Here is a 16,710-nt window from a genome sequence, read left to right as displayed (position 1 = left end):
AGAGGCTCACCTGCTCGCATCATCCCAGTAATATTGCACCAAAAGTAACTTCTACATTTTAAATTGATCAACACTCTTTCTTCAAGCGAAACACTTGGTTTTCATTCATATGCCTGCTTTTGAATAGCATCCTAGTAGATGTCGAGGAAAAGACAGACTAGGAGAAAAGCTCAGCAGGCTTAAAAGTGGTGTAGGACCGCTGGTGTGCTTTATTTTTGGGATTGTTTACACTGTTCCGGAAGGGGTTTCAGCTTCTAGCAGGATAGATATCCCAATATCTGAAAGACACGTTATTGATAGATTCCTTACCTTGGAATATTCCCCAGGCGTCAGTCTGGATCTGGAAAGTTTTCCTCTTAGCAGTACCCCTGCGCGCCAGTAGGTGGCGCCATGCGGCTCCGCGCCAGTCACTGGCGTCGTGCGCGCCAGGATGACGTCACGGAGGCTACTTAGGCGCCACTCATACGCACTGACGTCAGTTCTTTCTTTTTCCGCGCCGAAAGCGCAGACCCGGATTGAGCACATACCTCAGTCTTGTCTTTCTCCTGTTTCCTGGTGCACGTAGGGATGCCTGACTTTAAGTCTTGTGGGTCGTGCCACCGTAATATGTCGGTGGCGGAACCCCATGATGTCTGCCTCTACTGCCTGGAGAACGACCAGGCATTATGGGAGAGGCACCGGAAGTTGCTGGAGGTCCAGCACTCCTCTCACCGCCGCTCTGGGTCTAGGGGCCATTCGCGGGACCGGAGCCGTCGCTCCTCGGACTCTAGGTCTTCACCTTCAGATTCCGGTAAGTGACGCCATAAGAAGTCGTCGAAGAAGCGTTTTCTTGCTGCCTTGGACCGCCTGTTTCGGCCTCGGGCTCCCGTCGTTGCGCCTATGGGCCCGGCAGCCTTGTGTCCAGATCCTGTTGACCTGGCGGCACCGCCTCCGGCGCCAGCCCCAGAGCCACTGAATCCAGCGCCCGCGGCTCCGGCCCCGGCGCCACAAGTTGCAACGCCGCTGACTCCGGCCCCGACGCTGCCCTCTGCTCCGGACCCAGCACCGCCACAAGCGTGGCACTTAATGGCGTTTATCCCGCCCCTGTTCTCGGACCATTTTGTTACAACCTGGGACCCTCATTAGGATCTGGTTCCAGGACGGCTCCGGCCGGCGCCGCTCCCGGTGCCGCTCTTGGCGCCGCTGGCCCCCTCTCCGGCTCCGGTCCTGCCACCGCGGCCGGCCCCTACCCCGGAGCCATAGGAGGACTGGGACGGCTCCAAGGACCCCCTTGGGCGGCAGTGTGACTCCGGGCAGGATTGGGTGGATGACCTTCAAGATGCGGGTGAACTTGATGTGTCTTCTGACCCGGGGTTTGCCTCGCCTCCGCCTACTATGGAGGAGGGCGCTTCCTACACTATATGGTGCTGCGTCGAGCCACGGAGACTCTCCATCTCGACCTCCATACGGTGGCCCTTAATACCAACCTCCTTACGGAGGTGCTCCAGACGGCGTCTACGTCGTTGGAGCCGCTGCTCCCTTTCAATGAGGCCCTTACCGAAGTCCTCTTGGGTACTTGGTTGCGGCCGGCCTCAGGGGCGCTGGTGGATAAGAACGTCGCTAGGCGTCATCGCCCGGCGCCTGGTGATCCCGCCTTCTTGACCACTTACCCCACACCTGAGAGCCTGGTCATTCAGGCCTCGACGAGTGCCTTTTCCTCGGCTCCGCCGGATAAGGACTCGAAGAGGCTGGACCAATATGGCAAGATATTGTTTTCCTCGGCCAGTTTGGGGTTGAGGTCAGTTAATACCGCCTGCTTATTGGGCCGTTACTCCCTCGCAGTGTGGTATTCGGTGGCGGAGGTCCAGGCTGTCCTTTCCCAAGTGTTTGTGGAGGGCAAGGATGCGGCGAAGTTTGCCATCAGGTGTGGTTTGGACACCACTGATTCGTTGGGCAGGGCGATTTCCACGTCGGTGGCGTTGCGGCGCCATGCCTGGTTGCATTCCACTGGGTTCTCACCCGATGTCCAGAGCTCGCTCATGGACATGCCCTTCGATGGCTCCCGCCTCTTTGGTGAGAAGGCTAACCATGCCCTGGAGCGTTTTAAAGACTCTCATGCCATGGCCAAGTCTTTGGGTCTTTCCTCGAAAAACTCTGCCCCGACTGGGTTTAGTTCCTTTTGTGGCCAGGGCAGGGGTACCCAGGTGCGCTCTTCCAGCAAGCCTGTGCAGAACCAGCCACAGATTTGTGGCATGGTGCACAGCTAAGACTGTGGATCCCCTTTCTGCCCCTCTTTCTGAGGGTCTTCTGTTCCTTCACTCTTTGGCCCAGCAGGGTTCTGCTCTGGGCACTGTTAAAGGTTATCTTTCGGCCATCTCTACCTTTCTATGGCTTCCAGATCAGCCTTCTCTTTTTAATTTCCCGGTTGTTAACCGTTTTATCTGATAGAGTACCAGCCGCAGATTCCTTCACGTAGAATTATCCCCAGGCGTGAGACTGGATCCGGAAACTTTTTTGCCACAGCATCCTTGCGCGCCGGGGGCGGGGTGACATCACGGGACTCCGCCCAGGCGGCGTCCACGTACGTGACGTCAGTGAGGTCACATAAGACCCGCCCCGGCGCGCCCATGTCAGTTTTTTCCTTTTCCGAGTGCAACGCGGATCCGATCCTTGCTTCGGGCCTGTTGGGGCCCTTTTTCTTCCATTTCCTTTTGGTGGAACAGTGTGCGAATGCCTTCGGGCTTTAAGACTTGCACGTCTTGTTGGCATCTTATGTCTGCAACAGACCCTCACCTCATTTGTATGTGATGTTTGGGGGAGGATCACGGCACCACAGATTGTACGGCGTGCCAACAGTTGAAGCTGAAGTCGCGGCGGGAGCGCCGGATGAAACTTCTCTCGGCGCGTCTCTCCAGGTCGACATCCTCCCCTCGGTCTGCTTTGGCGGTCGGCCTCAGATACGGCTGTGGTCATCGTCCTTGCCTGTCTCCGTCAAGGGTCGCGTGGGTAAGTGTTGCAGTTTGTCCCCGGGGGCTGGTTTCCGGCCTACCGGGGCGTGGACTCTCTGCGGGTGATGCGGCCCCACGTGTCATCCTATCCACCGTTTCCCGGTGTTGGGGCGTCGAGAGTCCAAATGGAGACATACGTGGCGGCTTTGCAGGCCTCGCTGGCGTCTTCCCCATCTAGGGCGTCGGCGGATCCCTCGCCTTGCGCAGGGCCCTCTGCGGCGCTGCCGGTGGCGCCGACTGGTTCGGATCCAGGCTTGGAGGATGTGGTACTGTTGGGGTGCGACTCCTCTGGGGCACCTCCTTCAGGCCACGGCGTCTCTGCCTCACCACAAATCCCTGGGGGGTGGGGGGGGTCCCTGTGGTGTCGCGGGAGGTCGCCGGGGCTTGGGTCGCATCCCCGAGCCCCTCTCTGTCCTTTGACTAGGTCGTCCTGTCTAAGGCCGAGGTGACACCGCTACGGTGCTGGCAGCAGCTGGCCCGTGCGGTGCCACAGGGGTCGATGGACCCTCCTCGTCCCGCTCCAGGTCGAGGGAAGACCCCTCGTCCCTCTCCGGGCCCCTCTCGTCCCTCCCCACAGGCGGCTGCATTGTCGGAGGGCGAGTCGGAGGTTGAATCGTCCCTGGCGCCACCACATGGGTTGTCGAGCCATCTTCGTCCTCATTCTGGGCCGCGGCTGCCGGAGGGCTTTGTGCCACTCCCCAGGCCCGTCTCGTTCCCCCACGCAAGAGGCTGCCTCGGTGGAGGTCGGGTCGGGTCGGTGTCACTCTGGCGCCGCCCCGGAGCCGGTGCGGCTCGATCTCTACTCCGATCTCTACTCCGATCTCTACTCCCATCTCTACTCCCATCTCTACTCCGGTCTCTGCTCCGGTTCCCGGTGCGGGGTGACTTGGAGGTGCCTTGCCCAGTGACGCCAGCTAGTGCCGACGTCCTACCTCAAGCAGCGGACTCTACGGCTCCACGCAGGGGTTGTTCCGCGGATTCGTCTTCGGACGCTCCTTCTCCGGAGGCAGGCTGCATATTGGTGTCGTCTCCCCGGAGACTGGTTGCTGTGTGGTGTCTTTTTCACCCTGGCGTCGAAGGGCGGCTCCCCGCCCTTCCTGAGGCAGTGGTGTTTGTTGGAAGAGCGGCAGGTCCCTCTTTCTTCGGTTCCTTCTGACTTCCAGGTCTGGCCCTTCCCCGCCCTGCTTGGCCTCTGGGACGGCCGCCTTAGTTTGCAGCAGTCGTCCACGGAGGAGCTGCTTTCTCCACCGCAGGGCCCTACGGAGGCGGGTGCGGCCTTAGCTCACGCGGTGTCCACAGCTGTGGGCATTCTGCGTATGGGCGACCGGTGGCTCACTTTCCGGCAGACCATCTATTGGAGGTCCTCCACCAGGGCTCTAATGGGAGGGAAATCTTACTTCCCTTTGAAGGTTCGCTCCTTTCTTCCTTGATGGGGGCTTGGAGGCGTCCTGTCCGGTGACTCAGCAGCTTCTACACCGGCACCTCCCGGCGCCGCGTGATCCGGCGTCTTTCCCTCCACCCCTCAGCCGCCAGTCCCCTTTTGCGGACTGCTTTTCCATCCCTGCCGCCACTGTTGACTCCGCCGCCACGAGAGGCCCGCTGGCTGGACTCTAGGGGACGCAACATTTTCGCCTCGACCAGCGCAGCCCTGCGGGCCCTTAACACCTTGTGTGTGCTGGCCAGGGCCTGCTCCTGTTTGTGGGACTCTGCTGAGTCTCTGGGATCTGCAGCATCCCAGGAGTCTGGCATGGTGGACTTACGGCATCATGCATTGGATGGCCGGGAGCTTGCGGCGTTTATTCTCCGCTCCGGACATCTCAGAGGTGCTGGGCCGGGCCATGGCTTCCTCTGTCGCTCTCCGTCGCCATGCTTGGCTTCGGGATGGAGTATTCCCTGAGAATATTCGGGAGCGTCTCGTCGACCTTCCGTTTGACAGCCTGTTGTTCTATGCCCCGGCCGACACTGCCATCCAAAGGCTCTTGGCGGGGCTCTGTCCTCCTCCTCCTCCGTCCCCTCCTCAGTGACTTCTGAGTTGGGTTGATTCTGGGCCTTCTTAAGCTGGCTGTTCTGGCTCTGCAGTGTTTTTTTCTTGCCGTTACGTCCTTCCTTGGGACTTGGCATTGTTGGCTGCTAGACGGCCCTTGTGTTAATTGTGTGGTTCTGCCGGAGTTGTTGCGGCCCCGAGATTGGACCTTCTGCTTTGCTTGGGCTGCTTGTCAAGCCTTCAGTGGGGGGGTGCTTTTTCCCTGTGGCTCTTTTGTTTTTTTGCTCTGCTGCGGAACTTCTTAAAAAGAGGGTTCCCATATCTTGGGACTTACCGTACCCTATGTGGGGTAGTAGTAGCTGTCATATAGCTTGCCCTCTGCTTGAGGTTTCTGGTCACCTTCGGGTGCCTGTTCTCCATGGCGTTTAGGTAGGTTGCTTTGCTTCCTGAGGTCCTGTGCGCGGCCACTCGTAGTGGTGTGCCCGGGTATCTCATCCTCTCCCTGCTCCTGTCCTGAGGTCTGGGATGATCCTGTGTTCTCCCTTGCCAGGCGTCGCCTACTCGGCCTTCCTGGGGCCTCGGGCTGTTCTTCTTGCTTTTGGCTTTGACTGCAGGCGCTGTTTGGGCTGGCAGGCTACTTTCCACCTGTAGTGGTTTCGCCTTTTTTCCCCTAGTTTCCTTGGGCCCTCTAGGCTTCTTCTTTTCTTCCGATTTTTTCCTGTCTTGGCATTGAGCGGAAGCTATGTTGCCTAGTTGTGGGGTGCTTCGGCCACTCAGTCCTTGCCCTTGGTTCCTCTGCGGTGAGTGTACAAACCTCTTCCGCCTTCCTCCCTCCTCCATTCCCTTGGGGTCGGGTGGGTCCTGCTTGTGGGCGTTCCCTTGGCCTGGCAGGGGCGAGGTTCTACCTGGTTCACAGATCTGGTCCCCTGTGGGGCCCTCTGTTCTGCATTGGCTGGTGGGGTCCTTTTGCAGGCCCTCCTTCCCAGGGAGTATTGCTAGGGTATCTGTTCTACATGAAGGAATCTGCGGCTAGTAGTCTCTATCAGATGTACGATGTATCTGGTAGAGACGATTCTAGCCACAAATTCCTTCATGGCCCGCCCTTCCTCCCCTATTCTGCGAGGACCCTTGGGTTGGTCTTCAGTACTCACCTCCCGGTGGGAGGGCTGTCTCTCTCGTGTGAGTGCCTTCCTTGTTCTTGACGGGTGACTCAGTCTGGGGGAGGTTCATTCCTCCCTTGGTTCTTTGGAGGATGGGGTTCCGGTGCCCTGCTGCTCTGGCTATTCCAGGTTTGGGGGAGGGGGAATTGCTTCTATCCCTGTCCTCCCTACCCTCCCTTCCTTCCATTGCTATCCTCTGCTTAAAGGTCATCTGGCCAGGTCTTGCCCTTGTCGGTGGTTTCCCTCCAGGTTGGGGTGGCTTGGAGGTTTGTTGTCCCTGTCTGTCTTGGGACTGGTCCCATTCCTTGCTCAGGATGACTTCTATGCATGTTCTTTGCCTCCGGGGCACAGGGATGGGAGGTTGTCTATTACTGGCAGGGTGACTGCGTAGGTTTCTGCTTCTTCTGCATTCTTCTTTCCCTGCCCTTGGCTTCTGCGGTGTTGGCACTACTCTGATGGTGTTGTTAGTCACCGTTTCTTTCCAATTTTTCTGCTCTTCGCACACTGTTCCCATGCTTCCACAGGTTTTTATCTGGTGGTTCAGCGTTGTGATGCGGAAAAGTTCTCAGAAAAAAACTGACATGGGCGTGCCGGGGCAGGTCTTTTGTGACTTCGCTGACGTCACGTACGCGGATGCCGCCTGGGCGGAGTCGCCTAATGTGGCCCCCCCTCCGGCGCGCAAGGATGCTGTGGCAAAAAAAATACGGATCCAGTCTCGTGCCTGGGGATAACTCTACGTGAAGGAATCTGTGGCTTGAATAGTCTCTACCAGATAAATCGTTACCGAAGGCAAGTAACTCATACCTTAAGGGCATTACACATACGTTCCCACCTGTGTCCTTCATAATGCCTCAGTGGGACTTGAATCTTGTCTTGACTTTTCTGATGTGCGCTCCCTTTGAGCCCCTTCATAACTGTCCCTTAAGTCTTCTTACTCTCAAGACGGCTTTCCTCGTAGCCATCACCTCTGCCAGGAGAGTAAGTGAGCTCCATGCTCTTTCTTCCAAACCTCCTTTCCTTTCTGTTCATCCGGACAAGGTGGTTCTGAGGATACGTCCTCCTTTCTTGCCAAAGGTTGTCACGCCCTTCCACATCGGGCAGACCATCACTATGCCCACCTTTTTTCCGCAGCCTTCAAGGGAAGAGGAGCGTCTCCACTGTCTGGACCCGAAACGAGCGCTCGCATTCTATCTGCAGCGTACACAGCAGTTCCGGGTGGATGACCAGCTCTTTGTTGGCTACGTGGGCGCCGAAAGAGGTTGGGCGGTGCACAAACGAACCATCTCCCGGTGGGTTGTTCTGTGCATCAAAGCCTGTTACTCCTTGGCCAAGAAGGAACCTCCTGTGGGGCTGCGTGACCATTCGACCAGGGCAACTGCAGCCACTACTGTCTTGGGACGCGGTGTCCCCTTGCAGGTTATTTGTCAGGCAGCTACGTGGGCCTCGCTGCACACGTTTACCAAGCACTACTGCCTTGACAGTCGGGTCCGGAGAGACGGCTTCTTTGGCCGTTTTGTGCTCCGTGACTTTCTGGTGTAATCTTGTTCGCAGACCCACCACCGGGGTTGGTATTGCTGGGGTATCTATTCTAAGGTAAGGAATCTATCACTAACGTGTCCCTTTCAGATGCACAAGTTACTACTTGTGTAACGGTATATCTGTAAGAGACATTAGTTAGTGATAGATTCCTTACCGCCCCTCCCATCCTCCCCATTCTGCGAACTGATTACTAGGGTTAAGGTCATCCCCTTTTAGGGCCCTAGTTTTATGCACCAAAGGTCAGTTTCTCGCATGACTCTGCGTTTCGGCGCAGAAAGTTGCGTACAGAACAGACGTCGGCGCGCATGGGTGGCGCCTAAGTAGCCTCCGTGATGTCATCCTGACGCGCACGGCGCCAGTGACGGGCGCGGAGCCGCACGGCGCCACCTACTGACGCGCAGGGGTACTGCTAAGCAGAAAACTTTCTGGATCCAGACTGACGCCTGGGGAATATTCAAAGGTAAGGAATCTATCACTAACCAATGTCTCTTACAGATATATCGTTACACAAGAAGTAACTTGTGCTTAGCAGGGACTCGTGGACTAGTAATACAAATGTCACTGCGGTAACCTGCTCTTTTTATCTGCAGCAGGTTTAAATGTGCTAATTTGGGGTAAAAGATAGATGTTAAAGTTAGACTGTATTTGCTGGCATGTTAAGCAAATTTGTTCTTTTTTTGTTTTTTTACAGGTATAACAGAATAGCTCGGGAATGGACTCAGAAATATGCGATGTAATAAAAATATATTGGATAACCTCTACAAATAAAGTTGGGGGAACTCTGAAAGAGAAAATCCTTTTGATTTCCATTTGACTGCTTTCTATGAGCCCACGCCTCATCTTCCCCTGTGCACATGTTTACCCGATACAGCAGTGCTGCGTGTTGTACATACGTGGGAAAACACAATGAAATACTGTTTCCGCCAGTATCTCCATTGAATCCTTGCAAAAGACTTGTGTGAAAAGCCAGTTCTTCTGTCATAATATAGTTGTGAGAATAAAAGCATTCCTTGACAATTTAAAGTGGGATACAAATAAAACCTTAGGGTTTCATGTGCTCCTGGGGACACATCCATGGACTGGCGGGAGGATTTTTTTTTTAATGGAATTCTTTTAAACTCATAACCTTTATGAAAAACCAGTGAAGAACTTCCAGCTGTTTCTGTATTAATTTTATTCTTGCGGACCTACCAGTAAGGTGAATGTTAAGACCAAGAAGAAACCTTTACCTACATCCTGTGTTTTAAGGTCTAAGTTTAATGGTCAAAATTTGTATGGATTTGGAGCTATTAGTACATCAAGTGATGTTGATTAGTTTCAACTCTTCTCTTCCCCATACATTTTGGGTTTGTATGTGGTCTCAGTTAATACATACCTAATAGCTCTTATGTTTCCTATGTTTTTTTAACTGCTTAGGTCTACTTGGATGTAAGGGTAAAAAAGCATATGACAGAAAATTTGTGTATATTTAAAAACCCATTGGCTCCCTTGGAGCTTGTACGTTCAAAAACGATTAATCTGTGTAATAAACTGATTACTACGGTCATTACATATAATTTTTTGAGAAATATTTTCATTATTTGGATCATGTTAGGGATATATGGATTTCTTTTATCCAAGTCTGCTTTGCTAATTAAGTTGCATGTGGGCATAAGTCCCGTAAATTTACATAATGCAGAAAGCCTTTGATCGCTAGCAGTTTAGATTAGTCCTTATTGCCAAGGAACATCATGTACGAGGCATGTATAGCTGTAGATTCACATGCTGTGCATAATCCTGCCATCTAGTGTTGGGCCTGGAAGTGTTCAAGTTGTTTTTCTTTAAAGCAAGTCTCTTAAGTCACGAGGTATTGTGACTCCTCCTCTTGCTGATAATGCGCATGTTCATCGACTCCTTGTTAGATTTTCTTTCCCCTGTTGGTACAGGACCAGTGCTCCGGTTCAACACTATTGTGGTGAACTGTTTTGGTTTACAAAGCTCCTTCCCTCTGTTGGTATTATCAGTCGTGTATCTATTTTCCTTCTGTTCGGTTCGACAATTCCTGAATCGATCTGGTGGCTTCTCTCGACTTTGGGCTCACGTGAGCCTTTGCCCTTCGGGGTCTTCTTCCATCAGGCACATATCTCCCACCATGTCGTCTTTTCACTCTTGTCCTCTGTCACGCAAAATATCCTCAGACCAATCTCAATCAGGTCTGCAACTTGTGTGTCTCCCTCGAGCACAGAGAGACTACTTACAATTGGTGCCGCTCCTTCCATTTCAAGAAAACATTATGCGCCCATCTGGCTTGATGTCTCGATGTTGTAGAGGAGCGGAGACGACACCCCTGACCTTTTCGGTCTCAAGAACATCAAGGGGTAATATCACCCACAAGTGTCGGCCACAGACTAAGGGACCTTCTTCCCTGACAAGGGCTCCAGCTCCTAGCTGGAAATAGAAAATCTTCCACCAGCGCAGCCGGTCTGAGTACAGTACCCCTCCCACCCCCTCCCTTCTCAACAGCGATTCCCACACTGTACAACCTTTACCAAAGGGTCGGCCCGCTACTCTGGAGTCCAGAGGCAGACTGCCATACCACCACTTCCTTCGCCCCATGGTCAACATGACCAACACCTTCAGACAGAATGCTCAGCCCCAGCTTTGCACAGAACAAACCACCAAGACAGACTACTTCAGCACTGACCGCCCCTGCCTCTGAGCCGACCATCAGAGAAGATATATTTGATGTTTAAGCATAAAACAAGATCTTTGGCACAGACAGACCAGGCCGGTCACAGATTGGGCATTGTCGAAACGATTCTTCACAATCTGCAAGAAGAGATCAACGCCAGCTAGAAACCTCTTATGATACATTCACACTCGAGCCGAATACTCATCTGCCCTCCAGGATCTGCTGCTCCACCGTCCAAATGGCAGCTGTCCTTCGAAGAAGCCTTGGACATGCCACCTTTAGCAAAGCTGTGAAATAAAGTGGAAAAGGCTACAAGCACTTTGCCTCTTACTACTACTCCTCCACCACAATTGCCAACCCCACAACATTTACACTCCACCCATTTCTCCGGGCAACTCTGCCATAAATACCTCCGGGGTCACCTCATTCAGACGGGGGGGGGGGGGGTCCTTTGATATCGCACCACAAGTTCAGCCCTAGGATACTTAGGACACTGACCCTCCAGTGGCCATAGATCCTTACCTGTACCCTGCCTGACCGGCCCTTCTGATGGTGCCACCGCCTACCACAACCTAATTGTTAGAGTTGCCTCCTTCTGCCAAGTGGATCGCTGTACTGAGCCTTAAGAGGGGGATTTCCTTTTTGAGACCTTTTCCTCCAGTCACTGCTCTGTTCAGTAGCTCCCCGTGCTTTAAGGCATGCTCAGACACATACTGGGTCGTGAAAAACATCTGGGGTGTGACTGAGCATAACTCATAACACCTAGGGTGGACAAAAGGAAGGTATGGCTTCCCCGAACTACCCTCTTTATATCTGGGGCCATCTACCACTTGTTTTGTTATTTGCACTTGTAAAGCGCAAGATTACCCTGGGGTGTCCTGGCGCTAAGTACTGATTACCGGGGAAATTGAATGTATGCTACTGAGTGAAAAGTCATGTCTTCCAGCCCTTCCGAAAGGAGAGGAGATCCGGGGCATTCCTAAGATGAAAAGGAAGCTCATTCCAGGCTCTTGACTTCCTAGTAGTTGCTAAAGCTCGTTAAAGGGCAAACTCTGAAACCACTGGTGATGCCCCTCCACCAGATAGAGTAAGCGAATAGATACTGCAGGTAAGAGGGTAGATGCGCATTCTGGCAACCATTGGCAGATTGCCAATTCCATTGGGCTGCTTGCCAGGTATGACTGTGCACTTTTATATGAAATGGAGGAACTCCTTCAATATCTCCCAGATGAGCACGAGAAAAGGGGTTTTGAGAAGTCTATTAGGGGTATCAAATCTCCAACACCACCATGCGTTGTGCCCTAGAGGCTGCGGACAGTGATGCTGGTGGAGGGTGAGTTGGAGGGGGGTGTAATTTTAGTGTCCTGTTGCGCAGGCATGCATGGCTCTATCTCCTGTTTCAAACTAGAGGTCCAGAAAAATGTATTCAATCTGCCCTTTAAGGGGCAGGATCTCTTTGGACCACAGGTTGACCAGTTATTCGAGAAAATCAAGGACACCGACAGCTAAACCAATGAGTGCCCATCAAGCACATACCTCTCGCGGTTCCTTTTGCCATGCATCCTATTGTGGAGGTTCCAAGATAAACTCCCTGGAAACATCCACCTCATGCCAACATCCACATTCTCAACAACTCTCCCAGAGATTATTTTTGAGGCTCCTGCAGAGGTAACTACTCCAAAGGAAGAGGTAAAGGTAGCTCCCCCAAACGAGCTGCTACCACTGCTAAACCCTGGGTTAGCACTCCTTTCCGCTGACCACGTAACACCAGTTGAGGGTCATCTACAGGGGGTTCTTTACCACTTGGTGGAACATCACCTCCAACCAGTGGGTACTTGATATCATCCAACATGGTTATTGTCCGGAACTCACCTCCACAACTCCCACCTCAAACTCTCCCCAGAACACCTACAGCTTCTCATGGAAGGATTACAAGTGCTATTCCAAAAAAGCCATAAAACGTATCCCTCACTATCAATGAGGCACAGGAGTTTATTCGCTATGCTTACTGATCTTGGTGGCCGGAGGATGCAACAGCACCTCCTACTACTGTTAAAGTAGACAAAAAACTGGGAGTGCAATTCAACCCCTCACTCTCCTTCCGACCACATGCCTTGACAGTGGCAGGGACCTGCTTTAACCTTATCAAGTCACTAATAAAATTCTTTGACTTCATCCCCCTTCCTGCTAGGAAGACAGTTGCGGTGGCACTAATCCTCTTGCGCCTTGACTACTGTAAGAGCCTCTTAGCGGGAGCAAATAAACACTAAAGAGACTTCAAGTGGTACAACAGGCAGTGGCTCGCTTAGTCCTGAAATTACCAAGTAGGTCCTCCGCATCCGCAGCACTTTAAACCCTTCATTGGCATCCACTACATAGGAGAATCTTATTTAAGATACTCTTAATCACCTTCAGAGCATCAATAAACTTAGGCCCAACGTACCTCTCAGATCATCATCAGCAAACCACCTCAAACCCCCCTGTTTTAGGTATAAAACCAAGGGAGGAAAAACTGTAGCCGCATAAGGAACTAAAGCCTGGAATCTCATGCCTACACATATGAGGTTGTTGAAAACCGAGACAGTTCAGGAAGGCACTGAAGACTTGGATTTTCGGATCCTCAGACGAATTCTGCCTATCCCTCATGTATGGTCTGTCTTTAACTTCCTCCGCCGAGCGCCAGGATGCTCGTTTCGGAGTGAGAGCCTGCGCTTTATAAATGTAACAATCAAATCAAATGCACAGTCGCTCAGACCAATTTTGGACCTCATGCCCTTAAATAACCCTGGGCGTAGTTCGCGTAGTAGAGCTACGCGAAGTGCCCTTCGCACAATGTGAGATGCGCGGAGCACTACACGAACTGCGTAGTACGCTGTTTGCGATGATTGCACAGTGCCGGATGCTTGTCCGCACTGTGCAATCATTGGAAACCGCATTTTGCACAGTGCAAGCGGTGGTTTTCTGCCGCTCAAGTAGATTTTTACTCGAGCGGCAGCTTTCTCAATGCGGACTGGTAGTTTCTCATCACGAGCGGTCGCGAGCATACGCGACCACTCGCAATGAGAAACCTGACCTCCCCGCGTTGATAATCTCGCCGGGAGGTTTATTTTCCACGCTCGCGTTCGGCAACTTGATGTTGCTGATCGCGAACGAGGAAAAAGTCTCGCCGGGATGTCCTTTTGCTCGCTCGCGGTCGCCAACTTGACGTTGAGGACCACAAGCGAGCAAAAAATGCCAGCTACGCTACGCGATTTTGCATTGTGCTACGTGCAATTTGCGTAGCGCGAAGTAGCACAAACTACGCAAACTTCGCTAGCGTAGTTGTTCGCCCAGGGTTACCCTTAAACAAATACTTTCTCTCCGAGCACCTTCACATGGTCACTTTTCAGGATGTCATCCCGCTGCTACAAGGCAGCTTCATGGCCTCACTACCTCAGGGATGCCTATTTCCACATTCCAATCCATCCAGTACATCGCCGGTAACTCAGATTTGAAGTCATTGGGCATCATTATCAGTTCAAAGTTCTCCCCTTCGGAGTCACTACCGTGCCCAGGGTTTTTAGCAAGTGCCTCGCTTTGGTGGCCGCTCTCCCCCAGCAGACAAAGCATCCACACTTTCACTTAATGGACAACTGGCTCATCAAGAGTGCCACTCGTCAGAAATGCCACAAACATTTGGATCTGTCAACTTTACTCATGAGCTAGGCTTTACTATCAACTCCTCAGACTCGCACTTCCAACCCCACCAGATTAAACCTTATCTTGGGGCAGTTCTCAACTTTGGGCATGGCCTACCCAAATAACACCAGGAGACTGGCCCACAAGTCCGTCGGGACAGGCATGCGTCACCTTGGCATAATGGTCTCCTGTATTGCCATAGTCCATGTTAGAAATGGTCTCTAGTTGGCAAGAGCTTGTCCAAATAGGCACCCTTCTTCCTAGTCAGGATAAGGGAGTTACACTCCAAAAATAACCCCTGCTCACCCCCTTGGTAGCTTGGCAGGCTTAACTTGGAGGCAGTGTGTTAAGCATTTGAACATAACCAACAGTTAAACAGTGTATGCACTACAAAAGGACAAAAATATATAAACTACAAAAATATCCAATATTTTTATATACTTAAGACCAGACCAACAACGATAAAAATCCACAATAGTCCTTAATCTACAGTTACCACAATACGCTTTAAAAACAGTTCCTTGATGTTGATAGCTCCCTCTTGGGCTATCTCGGCGTTGTGATCAAACAAATCCAAAGCGTTCGGGCTGACCGCAGCATCGCAGGCCAGCTACGGTGTCGGGAAGACTCACAAACAGTACCTTTTTTTAAATGCAGGGCGTCTGACTTCTCGTTGAGCTTCTGAAAACACGGCGTGTGCATGCGTCTGTTCTGGAGGTCCGTGCAGAAGTCGTCGGGCCCTTGAAGTCACATGTGTTGCAGGTCGACATCCTCTGTTGGAGTCAGGAGCGCTGATGTCGGCAGGCATCGTGTGCTGTTGTGCGAAGTGCGGCGTGCAGTGCCCTCAGGTCGCAGTGCGAGCAGCGGCTCGGTGTCAGATTACGTCGTCTGTGAAACCAGGGTCGCGGTGCGAGATGAAGGCGGTGCTCGTCACGGTGCAAGCAGCAGCGGGGTCATCGTTGCTGAAGCACTGTCGTCGGCTGATGAACTGGAGTTGATGGCACCGGCATAGGTAGGCCAAGGCTGCAGTGTGGGATGAGGGCTGTGTCGTGTAACTTTACAAGCGGTGCCCTCAAACCACGGTGCAAGCAGTGGCGTCTATTTCGGCGTGGAGGGGCGTCGTGAAGTGATGCGGAGTGTGGTGCCCACAGGTCACGGTGCGAGCAGTGGCTCGGTGGCGGCATCAGCAGGCGGCGTCTGTGAGACCAGGGTCGCGGTGCCCTCTGTAGTGCCTTTGGGACATGTGAGTCGGCAGCGGCATCGTAGAAGTCGTCGAGTTGCTTTTCTTCTGTTGCAGCACAAAACACACAGTCCCCAGTGCTGAGGGCAGAAGAGCTAGAAGTCTTTGCTGTTCCTGAGACTTCATGAACAGGGGGTAGGCTCTACCTCCAGCCCTTAGAGACTCACAAAGTAGATTGCAGAAAGTTCAGTCCAGTCCTTTCACTGCCCAAGACAGAAGCAGCCACTGTAGGCCAACACAGCAAAGTGGTAGTTCCTCCTCACAGCTTCTCCAGCTCTTCTTCTTGGCAGTCTTCTTGATTTAAAAGAGTTCAGGTGTCTGGGCCCCAATATTTATATTCCAAAATCCTTTGATCTCTTAGGCAGAGAGTAACCGTGCCTAGCCAGAACCAGCTCTGCCTTCTCTGGTGTGATTTCCTGGCAGGGGGTGGAGACTGCATTGTCAGAGGCAGACCAGGCCCTTTGAGATGCAAGTAAATCTCCTCCCCCTTCCCCCATTGCACCCCAGGTCTATTCAGCCCTTTCCTGACCCTACCTAGACTATATGAAGCCACTCCTGCTCCCTAGCCTTCTGTCATCCAAAACCCAGACAGGCAATCCACATTCCAGTAGAGGCACACGGGATGACTGAGCAAGAAAATACATACTTTCTAAAAGTGGTATTTTCAAACACAGAATGTAAATTACCTTCACTAAAAGATGCATCTTTGGCATACTAAAATGTTTTTCCCCACCTAGTTCCCAGGGCCAGTTATGTTTATAAGATGTTATAAACAAACTTCCCAATCTGTCATATGGGGGAACAGGTAGCCTTGCAATAGTGAAAAACTAAATGGGCTGTAATTCACTATCGGAACATGCCACACACACCAGGGCATGTCCTACCTTTCACATACACTGCACCCTGCTCACGCTGGTACCTTGGGCCTACCTTAGGGGTGACTGACATGTAGAAAAGGGAAGGTTTAAGCCCTGGCAAGTGGGTGTGCTCGCCAAGTCAACATGGCAGTTACAATGGCAGGTCTGAGTTACCTTTTTAGGGCTACTCACTTGGGTGGCACAAGCAGTGCTGCAGGCCCACCAGCAGCATTTGATTTACAGGCCCTGGCACACTCAGTGCACTTTACTAGGGACTAACAAGTAAATCAAATACCCCACCTTGGAAACACCAATCCAAACACAGTTTACCACAGGAGCACTTGCACTTTACCACTGATCAGCAGTGAGAAAAGTGCACAGAAACACTATGCCAGCAAAAACAGTCAAAACCGGGAGGACAGAGCAAAAACTCAGAGGAAACAAGCCAAAAGATGCCAAGTCGAACAGTCCACATGTGTCCCTTGCAGGAATGCTTAGCGCTCTAGTGGTCAGTGTTGGGCGATGTCACACTTATCGCTTTCTGCAATGGTGGAACCGGTTAATGGGACTGCCTTTTCTCGACCCAGTTCTGCA

At 52.4% G+C, this 16,710-nt stretch overlaps 1 protein-coding gene across 1 annotated transcript in view; it reads left to right on the top strand.

The window, feature by feature from the left end:
* The window catches only part of UBE2D2 (ubiquitin conjugating enzyme E2 D2), a 296,135-nt gene extending 286,909 nt beyond the window's left edge, over positions 1-9,226 (top strand). Inside the window, exon 7 of the mRNA XM_085617922.1 lies at positions 8,362-9,226. Coding sequence (XP_085474048.1) covers positions 8,362-8,407 — 46 coding nt within the window. The 3' untranslated portion in view covers positions 8,408-9,226. The remainder of the gene's footprint in view (positions 1-8,361) is intronic.
* Positions 9,227-16,710: the final 7,484 nt, after the last annotated feature.

Source organism: Triturus cristatus, chromosome 7 (assembly GCF_964204655.1).
Source record: "Triturus cristatus chromosome 7, aTriCri1.1, whole genome shotgun sequence".
Lineage (NCBI taxonomy): Eukaryota > Metazoa > Chordata > Amphibia > Caudata > Salamandridae > Triturus > Triturus cristatus.
Note: the sequence above shows the minus strand (reverse complement) of the source record. Positions and strands in the feature narration are given on the sequence as shown.